Here is a 16,291-nt window from a genome sequence, read left to right on the forward strand (position 1 = left end):
ATACACCAATGGAATAGAGTAGAAAACTCAGAAATATTTCATCCACCTACAAACAACTAGTCTTTGAGGAAGCATCAAATAACATTATATGGGGAAGACATAGTCTCTTTCAACAAACGGTGCTGGCAAAGTTGGATATCTATCAGCAGAAGAATGACACAGGACCCATACCCCACCTTATGTACAAAAACAAATTCAAGATGAATCAAAGATCTATGTGTAAATCCCAGGGTTATAATGATCACTAATTAGAAAATATGGACAAACGTAAGGGTTCTATTTCAGGGCACAGATATATTATCTGTGTTAGGCAGGGTTCTCTAGTGAAATAAAACCAGGACACTTATGATTTATATACATACATACATGTATATATATGTTTATACAGTGAGAATGAATATAACAGCTAATTAGTCCACACAGCAGTCCTGAGCACTTAGTTCAACTCACTTTCATGCAACAGTTAATATACTGGAAGTGCTTCAACTCACGTGGGCTGCTGGTCAAGGAAGCCGACAGCTAAGTCTTCCCTCAGGCAAGGCAGGGAGAGTCTGCCTGCTGGCAACAGACAGTGGGGTGGGTCAGCAACAGTCAGTAGCTTAGCCAGGCAGGCCCTGATGGGATCTGGAACTCAAGGAGAGTGGCAGGAGCCACCAGCTTCAAGCTCAAGCAACGTGTGCACCAGAAGCATGGCTAAACAGGTCTGGGAAGAGCCTGCAGCTCTAGTGACAGGCTCCACTGGTTGGCTTGGTCTACAGGTAGTGTAGTTCACAGGTTGAGACAGAGAACTAGCTAAAAAGCAGTAGCACTCTGGTTTGATCACCAGGGAGCGAGAGAGATGGGATGCCTGCTGTCTTATTTATTTCCGTTGTCCTCCAGTCAACCTGCAACCCAACCAAACTCCTCCCCCATGCTCCCATTAGCCTAGTTGCCACAATAAACCCAACCAATGCACTATCAAACCTAAAAAAGGGAGCACTATTAGTAGAAGATACAATAAATGACTAGGACCTACTCACAATAAGACACTTATGTACATCAAAACACTTCATTAAAGAGTAATATGAGAACTCATAGGTGAGGAAACAATCTTTAGCAATGACCCAACAGATAATGGACTAATCTCTAAAATCTATAGACTACTGCAACACCTCCATAAGAAAACAAACAACAAATAAACAAGCTAATTAAAAATTGGGCAAGGTTCTGGCCGCATCAATGTTGTCTTCATGCGGCTTGCCAACAGGAATGTCTTGCAGGGAGTGTAGCCGAGAATTCCGCCTCTAGTGAGCTATTTATCTCCTCAGTGCTTCCAAATAAGACCATCAGGCTGCGACCTGATTGACAGGCTAAACTCCACCCCTTCTCTCATCATCGTCTCAAGTTGGCATCAGAGTATGACACTGCCACAAACTGTTAAATTCAGAGCTGGCAATCTGAAATGGAAATCCCTCATCTAATTCCCAGTTAAAAAATTCAAAAAATCAAGATGAGGATGGTGAGCTGTTGTTTCCTGTAATTTGAGTATGCAACGAGGAGAAAAAAGGACAAAATACTTGATAAAATAGAGGGCAGGTTAAGAAACAAGACCCTAAAAGAAATGGTTTGACAGTGGCTGCAACAATGGGCTCAAACGTAGTACCGTGAGGATGGTACAGGATCTGGCAGGGCTTTGATCTGTTATACATAAAATTGATACGAGTTGGAACTGACTCTTGGGCAAAAAACAGCAACAGCAAATTGCTTAAACATTGTTAGGATTCTTGGTTTTGCGATACAAAATAGAAAAGGAGGCAGCAGTTGGTAATATGATGCTGAGTCAGGAGATGCGGGAGTTAAACACTGCTCCTTGCCCCATTTTATAAAGTGTGTTATAGCTAGTGCCACAAATTTGATTTGAACACTTTCTATTTTTCCCAGCAATGATGTTATTACAGGTCAATCATTTCCATAAGTGAGAGCACATTTCTGGTGCATACTACGCTGACAGATGGCTAGAAGACCGCTCTTTCATGATCCCAGGTGGGCTAAAAAGGCAATTTACTATCTATAGGACTGTGGGTACAGCGGTTTAGAAGAGAATCATTCTTATACAAATAACTCGGTGTTTGAATCTGAACTATCAAATGAATCTGAGCTATAGCCAAATCAATTTGATAAACCATCAGAATATGATTGTACTGGCTCCAGCCTGCAAAGGCAATGCATTAAAATTTCCCCACAGGAAACAGTTTCCCAAGGAAACATCAATTGCTCAATTGCTTTAAAAAAAAAAAGAAAAAGCTCAAGTGATTTCAGAATATCAGGTGAAAACACAGATGGCTGCTGATGTTCAAGGTCAAGACTCATGAGGAGGAAACCCGGAGGTTGGGCTATTCCTGTGAAATTCAATGGAGCTTGTCTGTGTGCTCCTGACTTTCTTTCTCTACATCAATTTCAATTTGCGATGGACCATCTCACCCTTGACCCCTCGGAGGCTCTGTATTCTTCACTCAACTTGAAAAGTTGCCTTCTAGAAAGGTTGGTGCCTGGCTCTGAACTCTCCTAGGGTCCCTTACACAAATCTATTGGAACATATGTCTGAGCCAGCACAGGAGGGTCACCACAGTTATCTTGTAGAGGAGAGATTTAGAGGGAGGCTCCCCAATTGCCATCATTGGTTCTAGAGCAGCCAGTGATTCTCAGAGGGCCCCAGACCAGCAGCCATGGCTGCCGGGAGTTTACTAGAAATGCCAAATCGATATCCCTTCCTGATCTGTGACGTGCAGAAGCAGAGTCTTTCTGGATAAGGACCAGATACTTGAGCTTTTACAAGCCCGTTAGGTGATTTCGATGCACGCTCAAGTTTAGAACAATTTTCCTAGGGCAAGGGTTGGGAAATTATGGCTCTAGGTCCATAAGAGGATTTTTCAGTATGTACGTGTGGCTATGAAATAAAATTGAAAAAAATTAAAGGACATTAGATTATCCAGGTGAATTCTACTCAGGGATTTACCCTCAGTTAAGGAAGCCACCTCACCCAAGATTTACTCCTTTCCCCAGGGACAGCCTATATCCAGGGGTTCTCTTTGCAGAGGCAGGAAAAATAGGGCCATCCTAATTCTCGAGCGTCCCATGGGATTGCCCATGACTTCTATCGCTCATTCATTGCAATCCATCGACTTCTATCCAGCACTCTTCAGCCAATTTCCAACATGGCAATCTCCACAACACTGTCTGCTTTTGGCGGGGAGGAATTTGTTGTGGCCTGCACACACTCCTACCCTGACCCATTGATGCTGAGTATCCGAGGTGACCTCATTGTATGCATATTTAGGTAAGCAGTTCTCATTCTGTGACTTATCTGGTGCTGGAACATCAACTTGCAAACATGGGATAGGCCATAAAGTCCCAGGTCAGTAAGCGGAAGGGCTGTAATCACATCTGTGAATGAACCTGCAAGCCACAGAAAGGGAGCATTGTTGTTAAAGTCCTCTGTGCTTTTGCCCTGGAGGGGAGGGAATCCGCAGTTAGAGACGCGGCTGTTAGCCTGGGATGACACATCTCTCCTTGGGCATTAAGATGGAAAGGTCTGAGATTATACTCTCACTCTCTTCCCTTCTCACTCACGGGAAGTATTTCATAGTTCTTGTTAGGGTTTCCGAAAATTGCATTCACTCCTTTCTAGCCAGATAAGTTTCTGTGGTATAAGGGATGAAGCAAGGTGCCTGTGACTCTTGAATCCTTGGGGATGGATCCTTTGGAATGGCTTCTGAGAGTGACATAACTCCTTTTGCCTAGATTCATAGAGGGGATGGCTGGGGATGAATGCTTTGTGTTCTTCTAGCAATCTACTTTAGAGACACACGGTGCTGTGCTTCAGCATGGGACCTACCTGTGCAGCCCCAGGAGATATGCTTCTGGGCCTGTTGACAGAACATTTGCTTGGGTTCTTAGGCAGGGCAGTTGTTGCTTACAGATCTTTTCCCCACTAACTCAGCTCATCACCAATTGCCAAGGGCCTTGTGAATAATTTTTAGATGCTCAAGCTAACATATTTATATACTTTAGGCAACAAGGTATGGTGGAAAGATGTGGAACTTTGGAACCTGATTCTGTCTTAGCTCTGCTATGTACTATGGTGGTATGATGTTTAGTAACTCACTTCCCTTCTTCGGTCTTGGTTTCTTCAGATGCCTGAGGAACAAGTTGAAGGCCCTGTTCAACTTGAATATGTTCTCTGGAGCAGATAGTGGGTTGAGGTACTGTAGATCCAATATGGCAGCAGATTTAGGTTCCATATGGAAACATAAACAGGAGGGTTAGCCATGAACAGATAGAGGGGCTTAGGAAATGCAAAACCCTTAGAATTTGTTGTTAGATAAAAACACGGAACTATGGTTCTGTTGATCAAAGACATCAAAAGTACTTTCCATATTGTCCATATTATCTTCCAACCACTAAGAATGGGGTACAGGGTGCAATAGACATTCTACAGACTCTTCATACATGAGCGCACTGACAGCACGCTCAGCTCCCTCCAGCCCCTATGACTATGTCTGCTTTGTACATCTGAGCACAAATCATGACCTGCTCTAGTCAGCTGTATATTAGCTATTATCTTACTCATTAGAATATCAGCTTTCTGTGTGGGGAAGACCTTTCTTGTGTTTACTGCTCTGTCTTCTGCTCTATAAACGTGAATGGCACAGAGTTTTTGTTTAATAACTACCTAATGACTGGAGACTTTTTATTAATCTTCAAATAATATTAGGAGGTAGTAAGTTTCAAACAATATAAGGAGATAGGCATGCTCCTGAATATTGAGACGGTCAGGGAAGACAGTGAAGAGGAAGTGGGACTTGGAAAGGTGAGAAGAGAGTGATCAGTCACTTGTGTCGATCGAGCTGTGGGGAATGAGGGATCGGGGAATGAGGAATCGGTGATAAAAGGAGCGGTGTGAGGCCCTGAAGGCATCCCAAGGGATTCTGGAATCAAGGCAAAGAGGATCCAAAAGTAACTGCATGGCTAGGTCACTGGATGGAGGGAAACATCTAGATCATTTAAAAAATAATATTTTATTATGTCATCAATGAGGGTTTACACAACAAATTAGGTTCTCAATGGGAAATTTACACACGAACTGTTCCGTGGCATTAATGCTATTTTCCACAGCGTGTCAGCACTCTCTCTCATTGTGTTTGGGCTGTTCCAGGGTCTCTGGAGCGCTAGCTTTCCTGCTGTTTACCTTCTTGTTGGCTTTTAGACTCCTTGTCCACCTTTTGGTCTTCTGTGAATGGACGTTTCATGGAGTGCCATACTCGTGGGTACTATCGTTTATTTTGTGATTCGATCTGTTATTTCAATAAAAGGTGAACTCAAGTGAGTTTCAGTTCAACACTTAAAGAGCGTCTCGGGGGTGGTAGTCTCTGGAAAGTATCTAGTCTCAACATAGTAAGTCTGGAGCTATTCTGAACCACACCTTTTCCCTGTTTGATCAGTGCCCATTTATTGGGTCCCTAATCAAAATGATTGGTGGCAGTAGCCAGGTGTCTGATTTCTGGCCTCAGGGTAGATGAGATTGTGACGTGCAAAGACAGCCATATGGACTGATTTCTTCTCTGAGATATTGGTTTGAAATGCTTACATGATAAGGAGGGAGCTTTGTGATTTTTGTTGGAGAAATGTACAGCAGAGTGGTTGAAAGACTGTACGATGAGTCAAACTTGTTTGAGCTTAAGCACCTTCTCAGAAGCATAGACACCATAAGGGAGTGAATTTCGATCTCTCGCCAGCCTGAACAGAAGTCCTACCATTACTGAGAAGTGTTTTTCAGACCACACCCTTGGGCCTTCACGGAAGCCAATGTTTTCTTCTATAAAATGGGAATACTAGTTTTTACCATAGACCCAGAGGATTATTGGAAGATTAAACTAGAACATCCATTTTAAGATCTTAGAGCCCTGTCTGACGTATGGTAGGCGATCAGTAATTGTTGTTAGCTGTGGATCAGCACAGTATTGTTCCTATAGTCATCTTTTCACATGATCGCTGGCCTTGCCTTTGAAGTTTCTCTGAGCTGAATAAAGTGGATGTCAAGTTCATGTGCCTGCAAACATGCTTGTGCACGTGCACGCGTGCGCACATGCACACACAGAAATGAAAAGTTACTTACAGAATGATGGGTCCAGAGGATCCTTGGAAAACATCATTTGGCATTTCTTCCAAATTATTGTTGTCACTTAGATTCCTGCAGAATGAGGAAATGAGAGGGGGAACACAAAACCCCATAAAACTTTCTATTGCCAGAGCCCCTTCCTGCTGAGCGGTTTGGCAGAACAGTCAAGGTCACTTACAGCTCATCCAGTTGGGTTCCATTGAATGCACAGTTGTGTATTTCTTGAATCCCATTCTTACTCAGCCAGCTGAAATAAAAGGCCCGTTAAAAAAACCAATCATGTCACATGCAAACAATACAGGGGCTTCATAATTGGAAGCACTGGGGCAAGGTCAGATAGCACAAGTTTGCAACATAAATAAAACACCACCCTGCTGGCTGGGGGCCAGGTGGGAGGGAGCCTGATTTATAGTTGTATAAGCTTTTATGACTTTTAAAATTGGCAGTATGTGCATATATTACCTATTCAAAGAAATGAATGAAATAAAAAATTTAATAAAAGGCACACTTAGGCCTAGCTGTCTAGATCCTTTATGGTCTTGGCACATAGTATCCGGAAGGCAGAAGTCCTACAACTATTGACAAGTAGTTTTAAGACTGAAAAAGGATATTGGAGTCACCGTTGGCTAAGGCCTTAAAACCTTTCACCCAGGCTCTTCCACAACAGCAGGCTGGCTGTCATCAAAAAGTGACCCAATTAAGCTGTCAGACAACCTGAACATCTCCTGTGACCCGTAGGGGCCTGGTTATTGGAGGTTTGTGGCGGTGGCTCAGGGTTAAGCCAGAAAGGAAGAGAAATCAATTATAGAGGCTGTGGTCAGGACAAGGCCAAAGGAGGAGGCTCGGATTTTCATCCTGTGGGTGCACAGAGGGTCAGGGAGCAGGTTTGCCTGGGCTGACAGTGCCACATGGCTCCACTTCCAGGTGGATCTGAAAACATGAGCAGCTATCCGAGGTCGGGAGATCTTAGCCCCAAGATCCTCTGACCATCTGCTCCTGTTTTGCTGGCAGCCCCACTGAGTTTACCAATCACTTTGTTCTAAAACTCATCCAGAGAAGTAAGTACCTGTATTTTCAGGACTCTGAATACCTCCTAGATTGGGATCCGGAGCTAGGAGAGCACAGTACTTTGGTTTTGTCCTCTTGGAAGCCAGTTAGGTTAACCACAAGTCCAGAGTGAAGCAAGGCAAGAGATTTCTCTTGAAACATGAGAAACCAATGATGGGGGCTCTGAGTGCAAAGAGGAGTCCCTGGGCAGCACAGCTGTATAAGTAAGTACTTGGCTGCTAACTGAAGGCTGCAGGTTCTAGCTTATACAGAGATCCCTCAAAGGAAGGAACTGGTAACCTGCCTTTTTGTTTGTTTGTTTTTTTATAAAAACACAAACAACTACGGATTGAGAGAAAACCCGCTGGTGTCTGGCACACATGGGTCACCATTAGGAGCATGGTCAACCACAACTGGTAGTTGATAGCTATAGACCACAGAAGTGGCTATTTCCCCACCACAGATTAGGATCCCACCTCACCCTGAGAAAGCCTCCCAGCCCCTCATTTCTTCTATCTCATTGATGGGATCGTTCCAGCACAGAGATAATTGGGGGGCAGCTGCCGCTGACCCAAGAGATGAGGATCCCTGTCAAGGTTGGATCACACATAGGGTTGCTAGCTTTGTGTGTGAAGGTCCAGATAGTAAACGTTTTAGATTTTGTGAGACACAAAATCCTAGATAGTCTCCTCACAGGGTAAAACTGAGACTATTATATGAGTACTTATATGACAAGTGATAAAACACATCCCCATCGAATTCTTATTGACAAAATTCCATATACACTATTAATAATTGAGTAGTAAGTTTGGGAGGGGTGGGGCTACTCCAGCTCGACTATTAATAAGAACAAAATTTATTTGGGGGAAAGAAAATCATTTATTTAATTTGGATTTAAAGTTAGTGTGTCCTATTATCAAATTCTTTGTACATGTTTATTTGAAAACACAACAAAAAATCCAAATACTCATAGTTCTTGGACCATAGTTTCAAACTCCAAAAACCAAACTCATTGCCACTGAGTTGGGTCTGACTCACAGTGAATATGTAGGCCAGAGTAGAGCTGTTGCCTGAGTTTCTGACACTGTAAATCCTCATGAGAATAGAGAGCCTCATTTTTCTCTCAGAGGAGCTGTTGGTTTTAAATTGCTGCCCTTGAGGTTAGCAGTCTATTCTGTAACCCACTATTCCCTCCAGTGCTTATGGCCCTTAATCTAACACACAAAAACTCAAATCTGTTGCTGGCGGGTCAATTTTGACCACTGTATCGCCAGCCCTTTCTTCTGCAATAGCAGCACCTGCATTTGAAGTGCCACCTTTAGGTTAGCAGCCAATCACAAAACTATCTAGGAGCCTGTAATATAATAGAAGAGGCATGAAAAACCATATTGGTTTCAAATGTTTTTCTCCAGAGTAGATAATGTCTGTCCTTCACGGAGACCTTGCTATGATTAATTAAAAATACAGGCTAACAAAATGATTATTGCCTTCTGAATTACCCTTTTATTCATGTATTTTTTAAGTCAACAGACGCTATCAGATGGGGAGAAGCGGTAGCAATTTGAGTGTTAAATATGGTACAGGAGTCAAAAAACAAATTCTTCTCAGGATTCCTGTTCACCAATTATGCTAGGTTGTTGTGCTCTCAAACTACTCAAAACAAAAGACCGACATTTATTAAATACATCCCTCGTCCCCAACGAGACGTAGAGCCACCTGAAAGACAAATGCTACTGACAATGACCTCGACAACCCGGGCTAAGCACCAGCGAAGAAACAACTGGATTACTGGTGGGTTTACCTTAGACATATCTGTCACAGGGACAACAACAACAAAACAAATCAACCAACCATTAATTCACTGAACAGACATCTGGGGGCCTAAAGAGCTGCGCCTGCTTTTATACTACAGAGCAAAGGTGCTGGGAGGACCTGGTGCTTTAAAGATCTTAGAGGACAGGCAGAGGATGGACATCAACTGAGGAAGAAAGGAAAAGCCCCCACAGGGAGCCCCTCTCATGGCCAGTGGGTCAGTGGGTGTGTCAGGCGCTGCTATGAATGCGCCCCTATTTTCCCTTGTCTAACTTGTGCTCTTCTGATGGCTGGTCGTGGTTAGGTGCTTGACTCCTTTAGATTTTCCTCTTGCCGGGCAGAGCTGGGGCAGGGAAGAGCTTGGGCATCCTCATATGATCTACTTTTATTACTTTCTGTGTCATTAACCAATTTTCTGGTAATTCTTTTCTTTTAGACTGTTTTAAAATAACAATTCTATCCATCCATCCATTTATAGAACATGGTCTCAGGATTTTGAAAAATGCCAATCGATAGAAAGCTTTTTAGTCATCAGTGCCATTTGGCCAGGTTACTGATTTTTTTTTTTTTAATATTTTCGGAGTGCATATGGAGTCCCTCCTAGGAGAACATGCTCATATAGCACCCAGTTGAAGAGCAATTGAAGATGTAAGCTGTGTGGAGTATAAATCTCCTGATTCTATTATCTATGGATTAAGGGCCATCAGAGGTAAGAAAAATAGACATTCTCACAAACGTGAATTTATCCTTTAGAGTCTAAGAAGTGTTGACTCTTAAAAGAAAACTTTTCTCAATTGGAAATTATTGGACTAAATCCGGAGGAATCACATCGTGGCCTTGCATAGGAGTCAGAGAAAAGCAGAGGAGCTCTAGCAGGGGCAAGGACAAAGAATTGCTACTTGGGTCCAGCTCATATGGGCACAGGTTGATTTGCTTTAAAAGATGTGCTCCAACATGTCTCTGCAAGCAGCGGACAACGACAGGCACATCCACTCCCAGCCACACGCGTGTCTTCATCTCGTTAAAGAGCCTTAAAAATAATCCAAGCTAAATGGCGGTTTCCAAGGAGATCTGCTGGACCATTTAAATTTAAGAGAGAGTGGTCAGCTCAGAAGGTTATGGTGACTGCTTTTATAAACTTCCTAGGGGGGTAATATTCATAGGTCGTGGGGGCATATTATGAAGAAGTCTTAAGAATATTGAAAAATGCATACAAAGAAAAGGTATGTGCCCCTGAGTCCCACCTTCTCCCCCATCACAATAATGGATCTACTCCTGCTTCAAGGCTGTGCTAGGAGAATTTTCATTGGGAAACCTTACCACATCTAGCCCTGATCTTGCCCCTTCAGATTTCGTTCTTAAATCTGACCCTGGAGGGTGGGCATCAACACTGCTGTTTGGATGTGGTGTGCATCAAAGAGCACATAGTTTTATGGGGTAGAGCTAAAGATGGAAACACCTCTCTCAGAAGCATATACACTTCAATGGAGGGGATACAGAAAAATAATAGCTTCACATTTTGAAAATTTTGTTTATTAAATGTTTCTCCAATTGTGCAGCAATACCTTTTCATTTACCCTCCTAGTTATGGGGGGTATGGATTTGCAAGACTATATCAGAATTTCTAATTTCCTCAGCTCTTTGTCTCCAGTTGGCTTAGATGTCTTGCCTTAACTCTTATGATCTGAACTAAAAGGAAATCTGTTAATCAGGAAAGCTATGAGAATGATGTTGGCACACTCCCAATGAGTTCTAGCTCTTGAATACAAAGACATTTCCTTAATTATTAATAAATTTTCCATATTATAACATTAATTTTCAATCACTATCCTTCGAAATGATACATACGTTCAGAGCAAAATTGTAAGTTGCCCAGAGACAGCAGATTCCTCTCATCACTCCTTTCCCCCCAGGCTCCCAGCCGGGCACCCTTTCCCTGCTGCCTTTGTTTCAGAACCTCTCCGGCCAGCGCAACGCAGGCCACCATCAATTCCCAAATGCTTCCTGTGTACATATGCATTTAAAAATACTTTCTTCTCAAGCTGATGGTGCCCGGCTATCAAAAGATATAGCGTGTGGGGTCTTAAAGGTTTGAAGATAAACAAGTGGCCATCTAGCTCAGAAGCAACAAAGCCCACATGGAAGAAGCACACCAGCCTGTGTGACCACGAGCTGTCGAAGGGATCAGGAATCAAGCATCAAAGAACAAAAAATCATATCATTGTGAATGAGGGTGAGTGCAGAGTGGAGACTCAAAGCCCATTGGTAAGCAACTGGACACCCCCTTACTGAAGGGTTGTGGGGAGGAGATGAGCCAGTCAGGGTGCAGGGTAGCAATGATGAAACAAACAACTTTCCTCTGGTTCTTACATGCTTCCTCCCCCCACTATCATGATCCCAATTCTACCTTACAAATCTGGCTAGAGCAGAGGATGTACATTGGTACAGATAGGAACTGAAAACACAGGGAATCCAGGACAGATGACCCCTTCAGAACCAGTGGTGAGAGTGGTGATGCCTGGAGGGTGGAGGGAATGGGGTGGAAAGGGGGAAAGATTACAAGCATCTACGTTTAGCCTCCTCCTTGGGGGATGGACAGCAGAGAAGAAGGCAGGGGGAGACATTGGACAGTGTAACATAATACAAAATAATAATAATTTATGGATTATGAAGGGTTCATGAGGGAGGGGGAAATGAGGAGAGAGGGAGAAAATGAGGAGCCAATATTAAGGGCTCAAGTAGAAAGCAAATGTTTTGAGAATGATGATGGCAACAAATGTACATATGTGCTTGACACAATGGATAGATGTATGGTTTGTGATAAGATTTGTATGAGCCCCCAATTAAATGATTTTAAAAAAATAAGTAAAAATACTTTCTTTCCGTGGATTATTTGGTTTCCTCTGCTTGGCCTTTGCCAATTTCCTGACTAAAGCTCATTCATCTTTTAAAGCTTATGTTAATCACAGCCTCCTTTTTTTTTTCAATCATTTAATTCTTCCTCCAACTCTAACACTATAGGCCAGTCAGAATAAATGATTCCTTCTGAACTCTTAAAATCATCGTTTACTCTTTCATTTTGCACACATTTTACTCTAGTTGTATTTTAATTAGTTTGATTCTTTCTTTTGTTTTCCCCCTTTTCACACATCCACCACACACCCCTCCCCCTCCTCACATACCAAATATGACTTATTATCCTGTAAAAGGATTAGGAATTGCTCACCCATAGTTTTCGTCATAACACTATGTACATGCTTTTTATTTTATTTTTCCCTTAATAAATGCAATTCCTTTGCTAATCTGTTTTTAAAACTTCACTTTCATTTTCTTGCTGATGAACTTACGGCAGGATAGTGTTTACCCTTTCTCATCACGTGTCTTTCATATCTGTCTCCTATTCCCCCCTTCCTTTGTGTATTATTTTTAAAGCTGGCTTTCTGAATTATATCATGGCTTTCAAAACATGGTAAAATTATTTCTGGGCTGGAGCTTTCCATATATATATATATATGGCTGGAGCTTTCCATATATATATATATATCAGACAGTTTATAACAGATAAAATGCTTTCCTTAAAATTATAGTTGCTGGGCTCCCAAATGTCATTCTGTACCTTTGAATTGCATGGATCACACAAATACTTAGGTAATTCCCAGTCCCAGTTCTTTCTTGACCACCCTGGGCATTGGGTATTTTGCCTATCACCACAAAATGGAGATAGTAATTTACTAATGACACAGAATGCACATCAATTTTTCGCAATCGCCAAAGGAAGTCATTCTGGCTGATCATAATATGTGATTGAGAAGTCACAGTATGGGCACCATCGGCTGAGCAGGAGCGGGCTGGCATGGTTATGAGGGAGTGGTCATATCTTTTTGATTCAAAACCTTCCCAGGTTTTCTTCTTTGGGCAACAAAAGCCTTGCCAGACAATCGCTGGCTTCATTGATGCCTGAGATGTTCTGTCCTTTTGAACAGATGTTGCATCGCAGGAGACCATCGCTCAAAGAGCAACTCACAATACTCGAATCGTACCACAGAATCATAAATTATTAACATGACTCTATGATGTGACTCTGAAATGTAAAGATGGGAAATCAGAAAAAGCATAAAGCCCGAAAGTGATTTACATGGTGAAAAGCTAGTTACCTAAACCCCAGGAGTATGCCATAATGAGCAATAGATCATGAAATGAGAAACCTCATGACATTACCCCTCCCGTCCCTTTACTTACAGAGTCACCGGTTCAAAACTTAGTCCCATGAATGAATTTCTTTCAATCGTCCGGATGTTTATATTATCTTGAATGTCTCTAAAATAAAGTACAGACAAATTAAATATTTACATCCATTTCAGTGTTTGATTACTCTACAAACCCGGCAAGAATACATTTATTTGTCCGCATTCACTAATTTGTGGTAAACACTTTTACATTTTTTTCACCACATCAAAGATTCTGTTCCTTGGCATGGTTGGAATCTTTCTTTTTCCCCCAACCCATAACATCTTCCTATAGAATCAAAGCCCCTTTGAAGCTTATGATTCCTGACAGGAGCAGAGTACCCAGCAAGCTGCTTACCTTTCTTATTGGATAATTTGCCTGCATCAGCCTTACATATACAACTTTATCCTTGATTTTGCACGATAGGGTTTTTCACTGAATTAGTATTTGAAGGCAATCATTGAGAGAGAGCTCCCATTTTTTTTAGTGTATTTATTCTTAGAAATGGAATTGCAGACATTCCGTGGTTTTTCTCGATGAAGTTCTTGGCCAATGGCTCTATGCTGCGAAGGTTCTCTGTGCTGTTGGCTTCCCCTCCGCAGGGGTGTCTGCTCAGCAGGGCAGAGGCAGGGGAGCGCTTCTTTCGTGTCCATGGCAAACTTCTTTTTGGACCTTCGCTGAGTCTCCACCTTCCTCCCGTCTCCACACCGCTCTCACCACTAGTCTCTGCTCCTGCTCTCCTTGGGTCAGAGAACAATATTATCCTTGATTTTGTTCTTTCCGAACAAAGGGATGGAGGAAGCCTCACTTTTTTGGCATGTGTCTCTCATCCGCCATCAAGATTCTTTGGGAGGTGTGTTGTACAGGACAATTCACAAATTCCTTGCCCAGAACAATTTCATGGTTTTCTGTCATTCTTACGCCCTATCCCTCACCTCTTTTTAAAGGTCTGCCAAGAGTTACAATGGAATCATTGGACGTAAAGTTACCTTTGCACCTGGTCTTTTTCCGCTTCCCTTTCAAAACGCAGATATTTTGGAGAAGACCAGCAAGCGTGTCACTAACCTGTCACAGGCATTTGTTTGTTTCTTTATGTTGAAAGGAGTCCGAGAGTTCTGCGGGGAAAGGACTAGGCTGGCAGAGACAGGTAGGTTGCGGAGGGTAGTGTATCAAGTTCTAAGTACCGAAGAGGAGCGATTCCTGATCTTGACACAACTGGCTTCGCTGACAGCGTGTTGAGGAACCTAGTCTGTTAACTTTTCCAAATTGAGGTCATCTGGCTTGTAGGAGACCTAGTGGAAGAGTGGTTATGCATTGGGCTGCTAACTGCAAGGTCAGTAGCTCAAAACTACCAGCCCCTCCTAGATAAAAAGATGGGGCTTTTTACTCCTTTAAAGAGTTACAGTCTTAAAAACTTCCAGTGGGCAGGGGGTGGTGGTGGGGGGAGTTCTACCTGTCCTATTAGGGTCCTTATGAGTCAGCATCAGCTTGATGGCAGTGAGAGGTAAAACCAAAGATACTTATTTCTTGCCTTCTTATCTTTGCTCATGTACTACCTGAGCAACACATTTGGAGAAGGTAGACTACACCATGCATATTACAGTCCAGTGGCTGCTCGGTAAAATGAATACTGTATAAAGAGCTGCTAGTCAGATAAGAAAAACTTACAGTAAAACCTTTTGCAGAGATTGAATCTTGTGAAGCGCTGGCAAGTGCTTAATACCTGTGTTGGATATTAACCTAGAGAGAGAGAACACGAAAGTTAGGAAAAATTAAACTGGATATTTTAACAATTGTTCAGCTTTGTGCATTGAAAATATCAATTCTGAGTTGTCAGGGAAACCTACTAGGAAATGTCATAATATGCCTGAATCATTCATGCTTACACATTGTATTTAAAGATTCCAGGCAAGGTTTAGCAACCCATTGGTTCTTTAAAGAAAAAGAAATGTACGCTTCAGGCACAGGGGCTAGAGTGCCTCAATACAGTTTTGTTTAAAAAAATATATAGATAAAATGCAGTGATCCAGAAATAACCTTCATGGGATGCTGTTGAGATTAGAGAAGGGAGCTGAGCTCAGAATGCATGCAACCACAGTTGGTCAATCGGACACTCCCTCGATCTAGTTTACAGGAGTTACCACCTATTAATTCCTATGGCTGAGATTTCCAGACACTCTGGATTCATCCCAAGACCTGCTTATATTGGCTTGAGTTTGTCAGGAAGCAGACCCTGAGATGAAGACTGGGCTATAGGGAATATATTTGATAGTACAAGTTTAGAGAGTTTGGGATATGGAGAATGAAACAGGGAAAGATGAGTTATTGAGTTGACCGTGACTATTGGTGATTGGTACTCAATTCCAAGGACTCTGAGGAGGTTTCAAAAATACTTTTTTCCAAACTGTTTGTTTGGGGATCATAGGGTGTGTCGGGAGAAGCATTTTTCCCCACAGACTCTTATTTCTGATTCGTCAAGGCTCAGCATACAGATTGAATAGGTAAGGTGAGAGGATACAACCCTGGGGTACACCTTTCCTGATTTTAACCATGCAGCATTCCTTTGCTCTGTGTGTACAACTGTCTTTTGATACGTATACAAGTTCCACAGGAGCACAATGAGGTAGTCTGGAATTCCCATTCATCTAAAGCTATCCATAGTTTTTTTTTGGTTTTGTTTTTTAAGATCAACACAGTCAAATTCCTTAGTATAGTCAATAAAACACAAGTAAACATTTTTCTGGTGCACTACGCTTTCAGTCAAGATCCGTTTGATAACAGCAATGATATCCCTTGTTCCATATCCTCTTCTGAATCTGCCCCGAATCTTTGGATGCTCTGTGTCAATGTACCGAGGGAATGATTGTTGGATGATCCTCAGCAAAATTTTACTTGTATGTGATATCAATGACATTGTTCTATAACTTGAGCATTCTGTTGGGTGACCTTTGTTTGAAATGGGTACAAATATGGACATTTTCCAGTCAGTTGGCCAAGTAGCTGTCTTCCAGATTTCCTGGCATAAATGAGTAAGAGCTTCCCGAGCCT

At 42.3% G+C, this 16,291-nt stretch overlaps 1 protein-coding gene across 2 annotated transcripts in view; it reads right to left on the bottom strand.

Annotated features, from left to right (window-relative positions):
* FSHR (follicle stimulating hormone receptor) overlaps window positions 1–16,291 on the bottom strand; it is a 284,860-nt gene that overhangs the window by 32,039 nt on the left and 236,530 nt on the right. For both annotated transcript variants that reach the window (XM_045285748.1, XM_004699745.2), the window contains exons 5-8: window positions 14,912–14,983; window positions 13,256–13,333; window positions 6,336–6,404; window positions 6,155–6,229 (exon numbers count right to left, since the gene is read on the bottom strand). In XM_045285748.1, coding sequence (XP_045141683.1) covers window positions 6,155–6,229; window positions 6,336–6,404; window positions 13,256–13,333; window positions 14,912–14,983 — 294 coding nt within the window. The remainder of the gene's footprint in view (window positions 1–6,154; window positions 6,230–6,335; window positions 6,405–13,255; window positions 13,334–14,911; window positions 14,984–16,291) is intronic.

This window comes from Echinops telfairi, unplaced genomic scaffold (assembly GCF_000313985.2).
Source record: "Echinops telfairi isolate 266 unplaced genomic scaffold, ASM31398v2 ScPeMD7_7475;HRSCAF=8513, whole genome shotgun sequence".
Lineage (NCBI taxonomy): Eukaryota > Metazoa > Chordata > Mammalia > Afrosoricida > Tenrecidae > Echinops > Echinops telfairi.